At 37.8% G+C, this 18,106-nt stretch overlaps 1 protein-coding gene across 1 annotated transcript in view; it reads left to right on the forward strand.

Annotated features, from left to right (window-relative positions):
* Positions 1–18,106, forward strand: part of LOC150097580 (inositol-tetrakisphosphate 1-kinase-like) — a 255,498-nt gene that overhangs the window by 101,157 nt on the left and 136,235 nt on the right. The window contains exon 4 of the mRNA XM_090406952.1: positions 10,781–10,898. Coding sequence (XP_090263078.1) covers positions 10,781–10,898 — 118 coding nt within the window. The remainder of the gene's footprint in view (positions 1–10,780; positions 10,899–18,106) is intronic.

Consider the following 18,106-nt stretch of genomic DNA (forward strand, 5'->3'; position numbering starts at 1 on the left):
CCGAAGGTAAGATGGAAAATTATGTTATTAATGTTGAACGTGCGGTCATGAAAATAGAGGAGAACTAAATCTATTAATAAAGAAATTGCATGCTTAAATGTTATCTTTCATAGGACAAAGTGCAAAATTTAAAAATAGCAGAAACAGCAAGAATTAAACAGGACTGAAAAAGGAAAGAAGCAGGTGATCTGAAGGAACAATAAAGCCTGAGTAAACAAACAAGAAAAACAAGTTAAGGAGAGAATTATGTATGGAGACTCAATGATCAGGGGAGTACTTAACAAAAGTGTGACAAAATCGTGTTTCCTGGGTGCAAAAATTCACGATATTAACTATGCCATCCAGATGCAAAAAGGGAAGTCAAAGGAAATAATTGTCTTGGTTAGTACAAATGATTTGAGAGGCGAGAAGTATTCTATGAGGGGGAGGGGTGTAAAGGAGTTGTTAGAAGAGGCAAAACTCAGAATTGGTGAAGGTGAAGATTGCAAGTCTCCTACCAAGAGGAGGAGGGCATTGATAGCCAATGACTCTATACATAGATTGTGCAAAAGGAATGATTTAGAATTTGTGGATCTGTGGTCTCCATTTCACAGAAAGGAGTTGGACAGTGCTGGTGGACTACATCTAAATGGTTTTGGTGTTAGGTGTCCAGAGAGAGAGAATTTTGTTCACTGAGCATGCTGAAATGCCAATTCAGAGAAACTTAAGGAATTAGGGTGGAAGCAAGTGAGTTCTTCCACTCACTTGAGTTGTGTGAAGGCACCCATGAATCGAGTGAGTGTGAGAATGACCAACTGACGAATCTAGTCCCTCAAGCAAAAATAATGAATAGGGTAGTCAATTCAGAAAGTAAAGGTGAGTAGGGAACTAAAAGGATGATGTAGTTTCTATATACTAATGCCATAAGTATCAGGAACAAGAGGGAGAAGTTTTTGGCATTGGTTAGTGCAACCTTGCCAAAAGTTATAGGCATTAGTGAGACTTGGCTAACACCAGATGATGTAGTTACAGGAATTAAATGTGAAGGGTTTAGTATTTTCAGGGAAGATAGAAAAGATAAGATGTGGGGGGGGGGAAGGAATACTGCTAATGATAACAGATGAATTGCAGCCAAAAAGAATAGGAGACAAGCAGGAGAGTGGTTGTTCATTTGAAGCAATCTGCTGTGAGATGAAGGCCAGAAAGACAAAATACACAGTTGGTTGTTGCTATAGGCCAAGGAGTTCGATAGATAAAATTTGGAAGACATACATCACCAAATTAGTACAATAAGTACAGGTTGAGTGATTATTATGGGGGACTTCAACTATGGAGATATAGATTGAAAGGAAGAAAGATCACATGGCAGGAAGGAAATAGAATTTATACACTAGCTAAGAGATAATTACTTAAAGCAGCATGTGATGGAGAGGACTAGGGGGTGGGGAAGAGTATTGGATCAGAAGAGCTGTGATCCAATACGTCATAGGATCAGAAGAGCTATCCATAAGCAAGGTGACAGCATTGCCTATAATTAGTGAAAGTGACCATGGAGTCTTGACTTTGGAGGTAGTAAAACATGAGGAATATTCTATCAAGAAAAGTGGGGTATTTGTGCAACTACAAGGCTGGTCATTATGATATGACATTAGGAAGAAGCTTAAATCTGTAACATGGCGTAAACTGCAGGGTAAGGATGTTAGTACTGCATGGGACATATACTGCTCAAAACAATTAGGAGATATTTTGTGTTTCTTGTCATTTATAAAGTTATAAAAATAATTTTACAAATGTAACACAATTTGTAATAAATATCGATTATTTAAACAATATCTCATCAATTACACCCTATCTATAAGTAAGAAATATTTATTCATGTATAAAGTACCAATAGTTATAATTATTTGCAGAAAGTTTATTTTTCACTTGGTTAGACTATAATAAATTTAGTTTAATCCTTTATCCAAGTGTGAGCAAACAAAGTTTGCGCCTGAAAGTATCTTCAGGACTGGGGTAAGGTGGTACAACACCAGGCAACTCTTTGCAAAGGTGAAGCAAGCTAACATCACTCCTATTTCAGTATCTCCCATAATGCAAAACACATCTCCTTGCGGATATGTCTAATGTTATGCATTAAGGGAAGGGCCACTACCCAGACTAGTTTCGACCTTTATTGAGGTCTCTTCAGTGGGAGCCACTGAAGAGACCTCAATGTGTTTTACATTATGGGAGATACTGAAATAGGAGTGATGTTAGCTTGCTCCACCTTTGCAAAGAGTTGCAAAGTGGAGCAAGCTAACATCACTTTGCCCGTTGTTGTACCACCTTACCCCAGTCCTGAAGATACTTTCAGGTGCAAACTCTGTTTGCTCACACTTGGATAAAGGATTAAACTAAATTTATTATTTGCAGAAATGTATAATTATCCGACAGAAACTAAAACATCCCCTAACTTACTCTGCTCTTATTAAGCAGTGTAGTTAAGAGTCATCTAGAGAAAGCGGTATTAAATTCTATACCTAGGGTAAGAAGGGTTAATAGGGTATCAGATAGATGAATGAGTAATATTATTAAGCACTAGCAGCAGAAGAAGAAAATGCTGTGGAGGGTATATAAAGAGAAAGGTGACCAGCCTGGCAAGGAAGGCAAAATCAGATTATGAGAAGAATCTAGCAGAGCAGGCCAAAGGAAATCCCAAAGAGTTCTTTCATTATGCTACAAGTAAGAGGAAGAATGACTATGAAAGATTAACTGTAATGAGTGATGGGCACGATGAGACAGAAGTGGATAAAATATAGTTCAGTTATTGAGTGATCATTTTTGAAAGGGTATATCATCTCAGTGCGGTTGATATGTGGGAATAGAGGTGGATCAATTGGAGGCTTTTAGGATATTGCAAAATCTCAATGTAAATACAGATGTCAGATTAAATGGGATATCAGCTAGGGTTTCACGAGAATGTGCGAGAGAACTGGCAATGCCTTTGACTAGACTTTAAGTCTCAGCTCTGGTAGAGTCTCAAGGGAGTGGAAAGAGGACAAAATAATTCCTTTGATTAAGGGAGGTTCTAAGACTGCAGTAGCAGATTATAGACCAATCAGTATCACAGACATGGTGGTAAAAGTACTAGAAAAATTGGTAACAAAAGAGAATTCAAGGATGGGTAGATAAAAAAAATATGATACTGTATGAGGATCAACATGGCTTTGTGAAGGGTCAGTCATGCCTTATTATTAATTAATAATTAATTATTAAAATACTCTCTTTTTTATAATAGAGTAACAGAGTAACTAAGTTGGATAAAGGAAATGGCTACATGATGATTTTGCAAAGGCATTTGACAGAATACCACATGGAACTCTGTTATGCAAATTAGAACAATTGGGAATGGATATGCCACTGGTTAAGTGGATAGCAGAGTGGCTGTTGGACAGATATCAAAAAGTGATATATGGAGAGGCAGACTAGTGGCGTGCTGCAAGGTTCAGTGCTGGGACCATTGCTGTTTAATTTGTACATAAATGATATAGAAAATAACCTGATAGGAAATATTCAGTTATTTGCTGATGATGTGAAATTAGGTAGATTAATAGTTAATCAAGGCGATGTGGAGAGGCTTGCAGGTGATTTGAATAGGCTGTCAGTATGGGTATCAGTGTAATGTGGAGAAATGTAAAGTTATCCATTTTGAGATAAATAGATCACAAGCCATGTATTACATTGATGGCACTGTACTCCAGGGAATAGATGAAGCTAAAGATTTAGGGGGGGGGGTGGCAGACAGAGTTAAAGGTTAAGGACATATTGCTAAGGCAGCCCATAAGATTACTTGGCTGTTGAAGAACATTAACAAGTAGAGATAAGGAAGTTATTCCTCTTGATATGCCCACATCTGGACTACTGTGCTCCAGTCAGGTCCCCTGGGTTTCTTGGGGATGAGGAAGCGGTGGAGAGGATTCAGAGACAGGTCTGTGGAATGTTCCCTATGAGAATACATTAAAGGTGCGTGGATTGCAGAAGTTGGTTGGTAGGAGAAAAAGAGGGGATATGATAAACATTTAAGTTGCTTAAAGGGTTTTATAGAATCGATGCAGGGGAAATGGTTTCAGCATTTGGCTAGAGGGACCAGAACGAGGCGTCATCCATGGAAGTTGAATAAAGGTGTAATTAGTAGGGATGTGAGGACTAGATTGTTTGCTTGTAGAGTTGTGAATGAGTGGAATAGGTTGCCAGAGTCGATTGTGAGTGCTTTGTCTGTTAATGGGTTCAAGGTGAGTTATAATAGATTGGTTCTCCCACAATGTGTCTTTGGATTCCATGGCAGTGCCCCCATAATAATAATAATAATCAGTTACAGCAGGTATATTATCATTGCACTTTGTGATAGTGATAATTTTTTTTTTGTTTGAAGTACTGTTTCTAGGAATGTGTAATTCAGACTAAATACTATAAACAGAATTTTAGACCATAAAAATTGCAAGCTTTTCTAATCAGAAAGCCAAAACATAGCTGACTGCATAGCCAAGTTTGGGAATGTTAAAAAAGAAGTGAATGATATAAAGTTTAGGTTAATTTAGAATCTGATATCCACAAATGGGGAGAAAGCACTTTCCTCAGTATCCACCAAGCATTTAATTCTCACCTTGAAAAACATATCTTATGCCTCAAATGATTAAATCTATATACAATGTCACATGATAATTTTTCACACCCTGAGTTTTTTTTTTTCTCCCTGATGTCAGTAAGTTACTTCTTTAAATATCCAGTTTCTTCTTCCACTTGCTTCATTTGTTCTTCATTCTTAACTCTCACTTTGTTCTCTCTTAACTGTGTTCTTGCACCTTACATTCATTACTAATACTACCATTTTGACCTTTTGTTCACTTTCAGCTGCATTGTTCCATTTCTTCATATACTTTAATCCATTGTACATTATTGCATTAAAGTTTTGCACCATTACCTGATATACTTTGTCCACTTGGCTAAGTGGATAAGGTCTGCTCTCAAATCTACCTTTCAAGTGTCTTAAATAAGGTGGTGTTTGATTTTTCATTCTTGGTGGTGATACAGTAATATAATAATACTCTATTTTGATTCTCATAAGAGAAAATATTTGAATACTTTGGAATTCGTACACCACATGTGTCTGATTGCAGTATGAAGGTAATTGCATCCATACATTGTAGAAGAAAGTGAAAAATAAGTTGCAATATATCCTGCACATTTTACCTATATCTGGTATGCTGTATTTTATTATTCTGATACTTGAAATATTTAATAATAAATTTAGTTTAATCCTTTACCCAAGTGTGTGCAAACAAAGTTTGCGCCTGAAAGTATCTTCAGGACTGGGGTAAAGTGGTACAACACTGGACAACTCCTTGCAAAGGTGGGCAAGCTACCAACACTCCTATCTCAGTATCTCCCATAATGCAAAACACATCTCCTTGCTGATATGTTTAATGTTATGCATTAAGGGAAGGGCCACTACCCAGACTAGTTTTGACCTTTATTGAGGTCTCTTCATTGGGAGCCAGGCCCGAGTGGAGATACCAGGATGCAGGACATATATGGCGCAGAGGGTGAAGCTTGATGCTTTTCATATTCCCTGTTGTCTGTTTCTGGAGCAGTGATGGGAGAGATTTGAGAGTTATTTTAGCTCGCCCTGAGTGGGCAGAAGTGGTTATTCATCGTTGGGTGTTAGGATGGCTTTCGGTCTTTTATGTTTTCAGTGGTCATTACCGTCATAGTTTCCGGCTTGCTGTATTAGTTGGTTTAGATGTGTAGATGTCTTCGTAAAGAATTTCTCTGCTAGGGAGCATAGTAGTGGAGAGATGTAGGGGGATATTTATGTCCTGGTGGATCTGGGCGTTCCTGATGAACCACAGGGCATCCAGAATCATTCGCAGGCATTTGTTCTGTAGTCTTTGTAGCTTGAGGATGTTTGTCTTGGAGGTATGGCTCCAGGCTGGGGAGGCACAAATGACTGTGGGACAGATCACTGTCTTGTATAGTAGTATTTTATTTCTTGAGCTTAGTTTGCTGTGTCTGTTGATCAAGGAGTATAGCTGGGCGATAACTTTTGAAGCTTTGGTGCATGTGCTCTTGATGTGGCTGTTGAAGCATAATCGCTTATCGAGAAGTATTCCGAGGTATTTTGCTTCTGTTTTCCAGGGAATTTTAGAGTTGAACGGTGATGTCTTTTTTGGGGGATGCTCGTCTTCTTGTGAAGAGTATCGTTGTACTTTTCTGGGGGTTTAATTGTAGTCGCCAATCTTTAAACCATTTTTCTAGATTCAGGATGGGGTCTTGTAGTTTTTTGGTAACGAGAAGTGGTTGACGAGATCTGGCTAGAATAGCCGTGTCATCTGCATAAAGGGCGATGGTGGATGTGAGAGGATTTTGAGGGATGTCTGCCATATAGATGTTGAACAGGATCCGGGCTAGCAGTGATCCTTGAGGAACTCCAGCGAGGATTTTCCGTTGGGTTGAGACTGTTTCATTGATTTTGACTTGCATCCTCCTGTTGGAGAGGTATGATTTGATCAGGTGTATCATGTTTAGTGGAAGGTTAGCGATGATAAGTTTGTAGAGGAGGCCTTGGTGCCAGATCTTATCAAAGGCCTTTGAGATGTCTAGGAAGACAGCTCCAGTGTGTTGATTCCAATTGAATCCTGTGGTGATGTATTCTACCAGTCTATGGATTTGATGGGTGGTGCTGTGATTTTGATGGTAGCCAAATTGTTCTTCTGGAATGATATTTAGTTGGTTGACATGATCTTGGAGTCTGATGAGGATGATTTTCTCAGCTATTTTCCCTAAATTGGATAGCAGGCTGTTGGGACGGTAATTTTCAGGTAGGTGCGGGTCTTTGCCTGGTTTGTGAATTGGGATGATGTCAGCTATTTTCCATGACTGGGGTAAGTGCTGCCATTTGAGGATGGAGTTTATGATGCTTGCAGATGTGCTATGGCTTTGCGTGGTAGTGCCTTGATGACTTGGTTAGTGATGCCGTCAGGACCTGGGCCTTTTTTGATCTTGAGATGGTTGATGATGCTGATTATTTCGGTAGGTGAGGTATTCATTATAGGACTTGGATTGACATCGGGACGATTTACTGTGAACCTGACTTTACGATGGATCTTGTATACATGGCTGATGTTTAGGTTCTCATATGCAGGACTGCATTGTTTCTCTAGGTTTCTTGCTATGGCTTCGGCTTTGTCAGCATCTGTGTATGCAAGGTGCTGTTCTGCTTGCAGAGGGGAAAGGGATTTGCGCTTGTTCCTGAGGTTGTTTAGGAATTTCCATATAGAATGATCTGCTGTGGAGATGGAGGTGAGCTTGTTGTCCCATTGTTGGTTCCTGTGGTTCTGGAGAGCTTCTTGGACAGATTTGTTTAATCTGTTGAGGGCTGTTTTGTCCTGGGGAGCACGAGTGTTGTGATATCTTTTTCTTTGTCTGTTTTTTTCCTTTATTAAGTCCATGATTTCTTCCGGGAGATTATTTTGTTTGTGGGTAATCGTGGATACTGTGGCTGCTGTTATGGCTTTATTGATTTGATTGAGGTTCTTTATTGCCGTGTCTATTTCTTCCTTGGTTTTATATGGAGAACCGGACCAATGTGTTCTGGTAGCACTTTCTTAAGTTTCTCCCAGATAATGGAGGTTTGGGAGGGGAGGTGACTGGTCTTTGTTCCCTGAGTGAAGTAGGATTGGGTTGTGGTCTGATGATAATTCGTTCAGTGCTTGAATGCTGTGCTGGTATTTGATGTTGTGTAGAATGGCGATGTCTAGGATGTCGGCTGTGCCAGTTGGGCTGTGGTGGGTTGGTTCAGTGGGTCCTGTTACGACAGCGTTGTTTAATCCTGTGTAGCTGAAGCGGATATGGCCATTTTTATTTGTGGTTCTGCTGTTCCAGGAGGGATGTTTGGAGTTTAAGTCCTCAGTGACGATGATGGATTCATTTGTGCCTAGTACAGCATCCAAGTCAGAAAATAGCAGGGTCTTAGCAGGGAGTTGTCGGCGGCATAGATTTTAAGTCTTCCAGTTGAAATTGTATGGACTTCGACACCGGTGAGTTCTAGGTTGGGGGGGGGGGTGAGTATTCCATTGTGCCTGATGCAGTTCCTGATAAATATGGCTGTACCACCACCTCTGTAGTCCAGTCTGTCGTTTCTATATAGTGTGTAGCCTCTCAGTTTTGGATTGTCTGCAGGTCTTAGATGAGTTTCATTAATTAGGATGACATCGGGGTTGTATCTATGAGAGAATTCTTGAAGTTCCAGAGTCTTGGTTTTTCAGCCATTGGCGTTCCAAGCTGCGATCTGTAGTGAGTCTGGGAGTAATCTAGTTTTATTCATTAACAAGCATTGATAATATGGTTTGATTTTCTTTTAGAAATCTTTTTGTGGAGTTTGAAGGGTTTGACTTACTGAAGTCTTGAAGCATGTTTGCCAATGAGGCTGTGATGACTGTTGTCATGTTTGGAAGAATTTGGTCCTGCTGGATATATTTGGATGAGTGGGCTACTTCGGCGTATGTCCTGCTTCGACGGTGGCTTTCCAGACTGTTGGTATTTTCCACTTGTGAGAGCTGGTATTTTGTTGTTTTTTGTTGGGTGTCAGGCAACTGGGGAGCTGTCGACTCTGGTGCCTGTGGGCAGGGTTGAGAGATCTGTTTCCTTTTGTTGTCTGTTTTATTTTTAGGGTAGCGACTGCAGCCTCTGTAGTTTGCCGGGTGGGGGCCCCTGCAGTTCGCACATTTGGCTGGTGAGGTCCTGGATATTTTGAGCAGGTAGTCTGCTCTGCAGAGTATCTGTGCGTGTCCTTACTTCTGACATCTGTAGCACTGGCCTGACGAGGCTCTTTTTCTTAGTGGTTCTGTTGTGATTTTCAGACCACAGATCATTGTTAAGTTGTATATGTTCTTGTGTGTGTTGGGTATCTCAACGAGTACTAGGGGCATTGGACTCTTGTCAGCCCGTAGCATTCTGCTAACCTTGACAGGTGGGAGATCGTGGAGGCAGAGGTCTTCAGTAATTTCATCTGTGCAGATGTTTTCTGTTACTCTTCTGAGTACAACTTTTAGGTTTTTCTCCGACTTCAGTGAGTAAGTATGATATTTAATATTTGACTCGTTCATGGTTTTTGTGAGGAGTCTGTAGTCGCCTACTGCGGTAGGCTGGATTTTAACTCCGTCGTCTACGTTTTTTGCCCATGGATAGGCAATTTGGTGGTTTTGCATAATAGGCCTAAGGGCTGTCCAACGTTCTTTTTCCCGTAGAACAATTGGAGGAACGTTTTCAGTGTTGGGGGTATCTTCTTCCATCCCCTCGTTTATCTGAGTCTCCGCTGTTTTATGTTTTTTCCGTGCATGGGTTTCTGTATCATGGTTTGGAGTGGGAGCAGAGATTATCAGGTTCATCTTCCCTTCTTCCCCTGATGTTGAGTTGTCCCATTCTGTGGAGTCGTCTGTCGCTGAATATAGGTTTAGAAACCCTGGCCACTCTACCTCAAATTTCTTCAACAGTTTTTTGAGGAGGTCGAGCGCCAGCTTCTTATCCAACGATTGGATAAAGTCATAGGGACTTAAACCGGTCATGTTTAAAATATTCAAATATATGTTTACCTGAGCTGGATCTCAAGGATTTCCATATAGCGTATAAACACAAAATATAACACACTAAAGGACTATCGTGAGACTGCAATCACTAATTAATAACACAATCACCAGCTACTTGTTTACTTTCGCTTTCCACTTATATCAAAAATCTGAATCAACACTCCGTATTATTCATAACAACTATTAAAATCACTGATCATATATATAAACACTTGGCAACCACCATCACGCACCAGCGCCCTCCATGTTCACACATAGTACCTGTATCCATTTTATTTAAGCTAGGTCTGTATTGAAGGTACCTCACAGCATTTACAAACTACCTGGAGATACCAGGCAGAAGCATTAGCAAGGTCATCTCCTCCTATAGGAGCTGCCAAACGGTGTGCCACCTTTTTATTAAATTACTCTGGATTTAGAGAAAGATGTTGAAAGTTTATTTTTCACTTGGTCAGACTATAATAAATTTAGTTTAATCCTTTATCCAAGTGTGTGCAAACAAAGTTTGTGCCTGAAAGTATCTTCAGGACTGGGGTAAAGTGGTACAACACCTTGCAAATTTGAAATATTTATGTGAAGCTTACACATTAAGAAAGCAAGAAAGAATGAAAATACTTTTCATCCAAGAGAGTGACTGTTGATCATTGATTTAGTAACACAAGTTAATAAATCCGTAGGAATAAAGTTGAAATAAACATCCTTTAATTTATTGAAATTAGTTGCAATTAAAAGGTTAACTCTAGAGTGATATATGCATTCTATTTCATTTTAACTTTAAGTATTAAAAAAAAAAAAAAAAAAACTTATGAACATGGCTTTATCCACTTGAGCTACTGAGACAGGTAATTGTCAATCAGAATTCCACATTGCAGTGTGTGACATATGACTGTACTGCATTGGTGATGTGTTTATTCATCTACAGAAAATGACCAAAATACTGATATGTAACAGAATAGCTTTGTTCCTTTAAGATTGTTATAGATACATATAAAAACCCACACAAAAATGAACTTATATATAATATTACATTGGATTTTGATTGCATGTAGCTTTAGGTATATGTAATATTGCTTCTTTTTTTTTTTCCTTTACTCTGATCTGTTTAATTTTTTTTATATACATTCTCTTATTTACAGTTATTGTTGCATTTTCCAAAATACTTTGTGTATATTTATTAGGAATATGTGAGCAAGAATCCAGAGATCATTGTTATTGATCCATTAACAAATGTCAGAAAACTTCTTGATCGTTATAGACAATACAAATTGGTAGAGGACAGTAAATTTCACAAGGAAGGTAAGTCTTTCTTTCTTATTCAGATAATTTGCTATTTCTCAAATGATAGGTGAGCAAAATTGTTTAGATCTTAGTCTTTTCACACCAGGATGACTTATTGTTGATCCTTTTGGTTTTCTTTCAAGAGGATTCTGCTATTTTATGTGTCACTATTTTATATGCAGAAAGGAATCATGCTTACATCAGTAGGCATGATTCCTTTCTGCATATTACATATATCACCATGTCTTTGTTTTTTTATTGAGGTCTTGTAGAAAATTTTGTTAATAGTGTTTTGGCTGTACCCATTTTTTTGGAAAGTATTGCTGATTACTTTAAATTCGTCTTTCAGTGCCTGCTCACTGGAGCAGATTTTCAGAGCCCTGTTATTTAGTGTATTGGTGACACCTAGTTTTTGTGTTGGGTGGTGGTAGGAGTTTGTGTATATATTGGCCAGTATGTGTCAGTTTTCGGTAAACCATGAAGGAAAGATTGCCAGAAGGAAGACGTGACAAGTGTATCTAGAAACGAAAGTGTGTTCTGTTTTCCAATCTCAATTGTGAACTGTATGCATTTGTGTTGTTTGCTTAGGTGGCTAAGGAATGTGTCTAGTGTCTGGCGACCATGGGACCAGATTGCAAAAACATCAACGTATCTAAGCCAGATTTTGGGTTTTAAAGGGAAAGAACCTAAAGCAAGCTGCTCAAAATGTTCTGTGTAAAAGTTAGCAATGGGGGGGATAATGGCGAGCCCGTGACTGTGCCTTCTTTTTGTAATTCTAGTAGCAAGGCTTATACGTTGGTCATACATAACTGGTAATTAGTTTACGGAATTAACAACGCATATAAAGTATATTAATTAAAGGTAACTTTAATGAATAACTTCTATATTTCGGCAACGTCATGTTGCCATCTTCAGGAACATAAAGATATATGTGCACGCAGGCACTAACAAAAGCAAATGAGCAGGAAAGCAAGAAACTAATATTGTTCCTGAAGTCCTAATGGTGCCCTCTGGCACTAATTTGGTTGTCTTGGAAGTTACGCTGAAGTTCTCATAATGTAAGTCTCCCAAATTTGGGGTAGTTTCATGCACCCAAATTTGTTGAGGTTAGGAACGTTTTTTTTTTTTAGAACTGCTGATGATTCCTTGAATAATCTTTCGTATTTAAACTTGCTGTGGTTATTATTTGTTTTCTTCCAACGAATTCTATGGTGGGTATCTAAGGCATGGTCTGCCAGCCCAGAGCGGCTGTACTGGTGAAACCAGATGTAGTCTTTGTGTTCTGACTTCTTTTTGTAAGTAGAAAGCTTTTTGCCATACAAAATAACCAGAACGTAATACATGCACAAAGTGCGCCGTGATATCTGGAGGGAATTCCTTCTGTAAGAGAAGGACTGTGTCATTGATTGGGACATTCGTAAAGAGGGCAGAGACATCAAAACTGACTAATAAATCATCTGTTTTTAGTGTAATGTCTTTGATGTTTATGAAGTGTGGTGTATTTTTGATATAGGAGGGGGAATGACCTACCAACTCTTTGAATGTTGTCGCTAATTTTTTGGCTAAGTAATAAGTCAGGCTATCTATCCCTTCAACAGTAGGCCTTAGCGTTGTGAATTTTTTTTGTGAATTTTCGGTAGTCCGTAAATTCTTAGGGAACGAGCGTAGTGCAGAAATAGTTTTTTGACCATATCTTTGGGCCATGTGGTAATTGACTTAAATAGTTTCTCTGTTTTATTTTGTTGGTTGGGTTGTAGTTAACTAATTGGTATGTTATTGTCCGAGACCAGCAGAGTAATTTTTTCTACATAAGTAGTTCGGTTTAAAATAATGGTGGCAATTCCTTTATCTGCTCTAGTTACGATGTTCAGATTAGACTTTAGCGATTTCATCGCTGTTACTTCGTGTTTGGTTAGGTTGCTTGTTATTGTTTTGTTATGATTTAAAATGTTGGCGGTTTCTAAACGTATTTTTTCTGTTATGTTATTTGGGATGAATCTTGGACCTCTTTCAATGTTACAAATAAATTCAAGTTTGTTTATTGATTTGGGTGCTACAGCATAATTTAAACCTTTGTTTAGTATTGAGATTTCATCTTTGTTTAAAGCGTGGTTGGATTGGTAACGATTACTGTTACCTGTAGGGGGATTGGTGGCTCCTGTTGTTTCTTGCTTCTGGTTGGTTGTTATTGTTCACTGTGGAGAAATTTGAATATGGCGGCTGCTTCTCTCGATCTTTTAGTCTTTGGAATTTGGAAATTAGGTTTTCTTTCTTCTTCGTTTGGAGGATGTGGTTTGCTGTGTTTTCTGTAATCTTTTCCAGGATCATTCAGATATCTGTGTTTATGTAGTTTGAAAGTTCCGTTTTTTTTCCTTTTGTAGCTGGTTTTGTAAATAATCAGGTAATTATCAATCAAAATTCCACCTTGCAAATATTAAATGAAAAATACAAATAATACTACAACACAAATAATAAAAATGAATACAGTACCACTCCCAGAATTATATAAACATTTTCCATTCCACAAATCTTTACATAATCCAAGATTTATATAAAATATAATGCACCAAATGTTCACTGTATTATTTGTATCTTTTTAGACATAAAAATTAAGGAAATAACTTAACCTTAAAAATTCAGGGTTATTTCCTTAAAAATTAAGGAAAGAACTCTGTACTATTCTTCACTTGAATAACATAACTGTAGCTTCATGAATATTGAATAGTAGTAGTATTCCAAATGGATACTATTATTGTAGCCCAGGCCAAACCTTTAGTATAATTTCTTATGCATGTGTTAAAGATGCATGCATAAAATTTTTTAATACTTTATTCACTGTTGAAGCGGTGAAACCTAGTTCATAGGCAATGAAAGATGTGTTGTTCTTCTCATGTCTCCAAAATTGTCTTTCCTAAATCAATTTTTTGTCGTGTTTGCTTGCTTGTTAGCCCTGCAGTTTTACTATTTCTTGGTTGTAAAGCAACCAAGAAATATGCTTTACACTCATGATAACAGGAAAAATACTGTTACACCAAATTTACATATCTATAAATAATAATGCCACTCCATGCATTTCCTTTTAAAGCATAACAAAATATGCACACTTTGATTTGTTTGTTTGGGACTAATGCAAAAGTTTGCCTAAGTTGTAGCTTAAATAAGCTGGGGAATAGTTGTATTTTTAATATATTAAATTAACATGATTATTTCCCCCAAGAACAAAGCAAAAAAAAACAGTAAAATATTGGTGAACTTTATTCTATAGATTTTCCTGTTTTAGATATACAGCTTACATGAATGTTTCAAAACTTCATGAAAAAAAAAACTCAAACTATACATATACTTACTTCTGTGAGAGCTTTTTTTCAGTCATTTTACATTTGGACTTTAAAAACTGAAGTTATTCCACTGGACAGAATGAACCAAGGAGCTTGTATTCTAGGTTTGTATCTTAAGAATATATTGTATTGTTAAAGGAGGTTTCTGTATTTATAGTGCTTGCTTTGATACTATGTTGAAGATTATGTGGATTTGTCATAAATTATGAAAAAGACCTAATTTTCTTCAGTTTTTGCCATGGTTACTCCATAGCTCATCATACCACTTGATATTTCATCTTTCTTGGAGTCTAAACTTCCAAATTTAGCAGAAGTAGTCACCGAGGATGTTTCTTTCAGGAACTAAAATGTACATGCATCCGACAAACATTCCCTGTTTCTTCTTCTTCTGCTGAATAACTCAGCAGTGGACTTGTCAAAATAATACTTGATTCTATCTGAATTTTTTTCAGAGATCTTTACATAACTATGTTCATTTTACTTCTTCAGTACCCTGAGTTCTGATTTTCACACCATTCTGCATTGGGGCAATAACAGCAACCTATTCTTCAAAACACAGTTTGAATGTTTTCTTGGCGGGGAGGGGACCCTTACTTTAACACTCTCTTTTTCTCTTCTTGGTCTGATCCTTACTCCTTGTTCTTTCCTGCCATAATTGCATCACTTTTATAGCATCTTCAGCTTTCAGAAAACTTTTTTTCACTCAGCACATTATTCTGTTTAGTTGCTTACTTTGTTCAAATCTCAGATCTGCCCAACCTTGGAATAGTTATCTTATCTCACATTTGGGAATAGTTATCTCACATTTAGAAGGTCTTACATGCACATAAGACCTTCTCTAATAATTCTTGATGTTGTCCAGAAGAAAATAATTTGGTTGGTTGATGATCCCTCTTTTTTTTGGTCTCTCTTCAACCAGTGTCTCATATATGGGTTCTTCTGTATTGTTTCTCTTCCACAGATATTTCTGTGGTGTCACTGTTCAGAAGAACTAGCATCAAGAACTACCAGCCTTTCCCTTGAAGTATTTTCCAAGGACTGTAACCTCCAACTCTTCAAGAAGAATATCTAACAGATTGCATTCCCTTGAATAGTATATGAATAGTATATACTAGTCAAACAGGATATTTTTTTCTAATAGAAGCATAGCCTTCAAACTATACTTCGATGCATCTATAACTAAACAGCATTTGTTGGAGTATGTTTTCATCCCATTGTTTCCATTAACAGTTGAAATGAGTGATAACCCTGTTATCACTCATTTGAACAGTGTACAGAAGATTTGAAATTAGAAATGACCTTCACTTAGTATTAAGCAAGAATCAAAATGGATATCACATTGAAAAGGACAGTATGTAAGAAAGTTTAAAAAAGAATTAAAGTTGATCAGCTTTTGCCAGTAAATTGTAGGCTCAACTATGCAAACATTATTGAAAACAATTTGAAGCAGTTTGAAAACAAGAACCAAACCTTGGAACCTCAATGGCAAACTCTGAAGAAGATATTGATTGATTCAGTTAGGAAGTTGTCTACATGGATAGAAAAATAAGAACACCATGGTGGACACAAGAAGTTAAAGAAGCAATCCTGGAAAAAAAAGAAAGCATACCAAATGTTCCTAGCAAATAAGCCAACAGATGCCCTAAAAGAATAGAGAAAAATGTAAATGTGCTAAGATGTGTAAAAGTAGCTAAACAAAAGTCATGGGAAGACTTGAGTAAGAGTATGAAAAATATCAGGAAGGTGCTGAAATGTTCTGGAGGCTATTGAAGAAGCTTAGAAAGAGTCCTGTAAAAGGAATCAAATATGATAAAGGTGACATGAAAACTGAAGATAAGTTTGTCTGGAGTAATTACTTTGAAAGACTGGATAACGAACCAAGCAGTGACAGAACTGTACTAAAAAATTTTCAAGAGGAAAGCAAAGAGGAGTACATATTATTTGCCAGCCTGGCTGGCCGAGTGGTTAGCGTATCCACTCTCCAGTCAAAAGGCTGCAGGTTTGAATCCCACCATGGGCATGGATGTTTGTGATTGTCTGTGGAAATGCTAGTGGTGATGGTCGGCAGTAGATGCCGTTGGTGTAGATGATGAAGGTAGTTGCGGTTGGTGGAGATGGAGAGTTGCAGAGTAGGTGCCCTCCCTCGATGAGTCTTTGGATTCCCTGGAGGTGTAATGTAATAATATTAATACTTGAGGTATTAATATTATTATTATTATTCAAATTATTATTCAACATCCAGGAATGCGTTAGCAGAGCTAATCTCAGGTGGTATGGTCACTTAAACAGAATGGGCGAAGAAAGATTAGCAAAACAAGTGTTCTCTGCCAGGTTGGCAGCAAAACAACCTAGAGGAAGACCAAGATATACAGGGTGTTCGGGATAAATTTGACAGTTTCGTAAGGAAAAAGAAAATCTTCTTTGTATCTATTAAATTTAATGAATTGACAAAAAAACATTACAGGCAGAGTTAATTACAATACTATCAACAAGATTTACTCAAAATAACCACCATTAGCATCGATCACAGCTTCAATTCTGCTTCGGAACCTCGAACAAGCTGATGCTACAGTCTCCCTGGGAAGGGCCGCAAAAACTGTTTTAATTTTATCCATTAACTGGGCTTTTGTATTACTGGAAGTGCGATTGGTGTCTTTTTCAACTGCGCCCCATACAAAATAATCCATGGGGTTAAGGTCTGGGGAGTTTGGAGGCCAAACATTTGGACTGGTGAAGTCGTAGAAATTTTCAGACAACCATTTTTGACTTTTCCCAGAGGTGTGGCAAGGGGCCGAATCCTGCTGCCATACATACGGCCTACCATTGGCTACCCTTGTTATCCAGGGCTTGACTACAGTTAGCAACTCCACGAACAAAGCCCGAATTCCAATGCCAGGGTTCTTCAACACCTGTTCCTGCAGATTTGCGAGGAATTCTGCTGTACAAACGCAATCAGATCGTCTGCTAGGGATCTTTCTTCTTGCTACATCCTCGTAGTCACCATTGCAAGTCTCTAGTTCATGCCTGATTGTTTTTACTGTATTCAGGGAGCATTGGGCAGCAGTCGTAATATCCTTATTTTGATGGCGGGCACGAATCATCATGATACAAGTTATTCTCTTCCATGATTCAGGTGGGTTCCAGCTATCCATCCTTTCTGACATCTTGTATATGAATGAAGAAGGGTCCAAACTTTTAAATGAAGAGAAGTGTGTGTTAATACATGTAACTTACGGAAAAATATAATTAATTATAAATATGTCAAATTTATCCCGAACACCCTGTAGGTGGATTGATATGGTACAAAGTGCATTAGACGATAGAAATATAAGATCTGATAATGTTGGAGTCTTGACAAGTAACAGACTGATTTGGAGGAAAATTGTAGATAGGAAGTTAGTAATGATGTAATTTTTTTCATGTAGTACTATCATATCCTGTATACCCCTTGAGGGTACATGGCAGGAATTTGATGATGATGATACTTGAGGTAGAAAAAGGCCATCAAAAACTTATAATGTGGAAAGGCAGTTGAAGTAGATAGCTGACTAGAAGTTCCTAAGTATGGAGGTATAAAAGTTTTGCAGTGGCCACATTGCATAATTCAGAAGGCCTGGACAAAAGGTCAAATTCCCAAATAAATGGAGTAGAATTCTCATAGTAGCCATCTATTAAAGGTGAATGAAGCTGACTGTGAGAATTATAGAGAAATTTCTCTGCTAAGTGTTCCAGGTAATATTTATGCAAGCATACCAGAAAAGAGGTTGAGAAAGATTGTGGAAGAGAAACTTGTAGAAAAACAAGCAGGGTTCAGGCCAAATAGAGGTTTTCGAGATCCGATTTTAACTTTAAGACAAAGTTTAGAAATTGTGGGAATATGACAAAGAA

The sequence above is a fragment of the Typopeltis vanoorti genome, chromosome 17 (assembly GCF_054136105.1).
Source record: "Typopeltis vanoorti isolate ZY-2024b chromosome 17, IOZ_Tvanoo_1.0, whole genome shotgun sequence".
NCBI classification, from domain to species: Eukaryota; Metazoa; Arthropoda; class Arachnida; order Uropygi; family Thelyphonidae; genus Typopeltis; species Typopeltis vanoorti.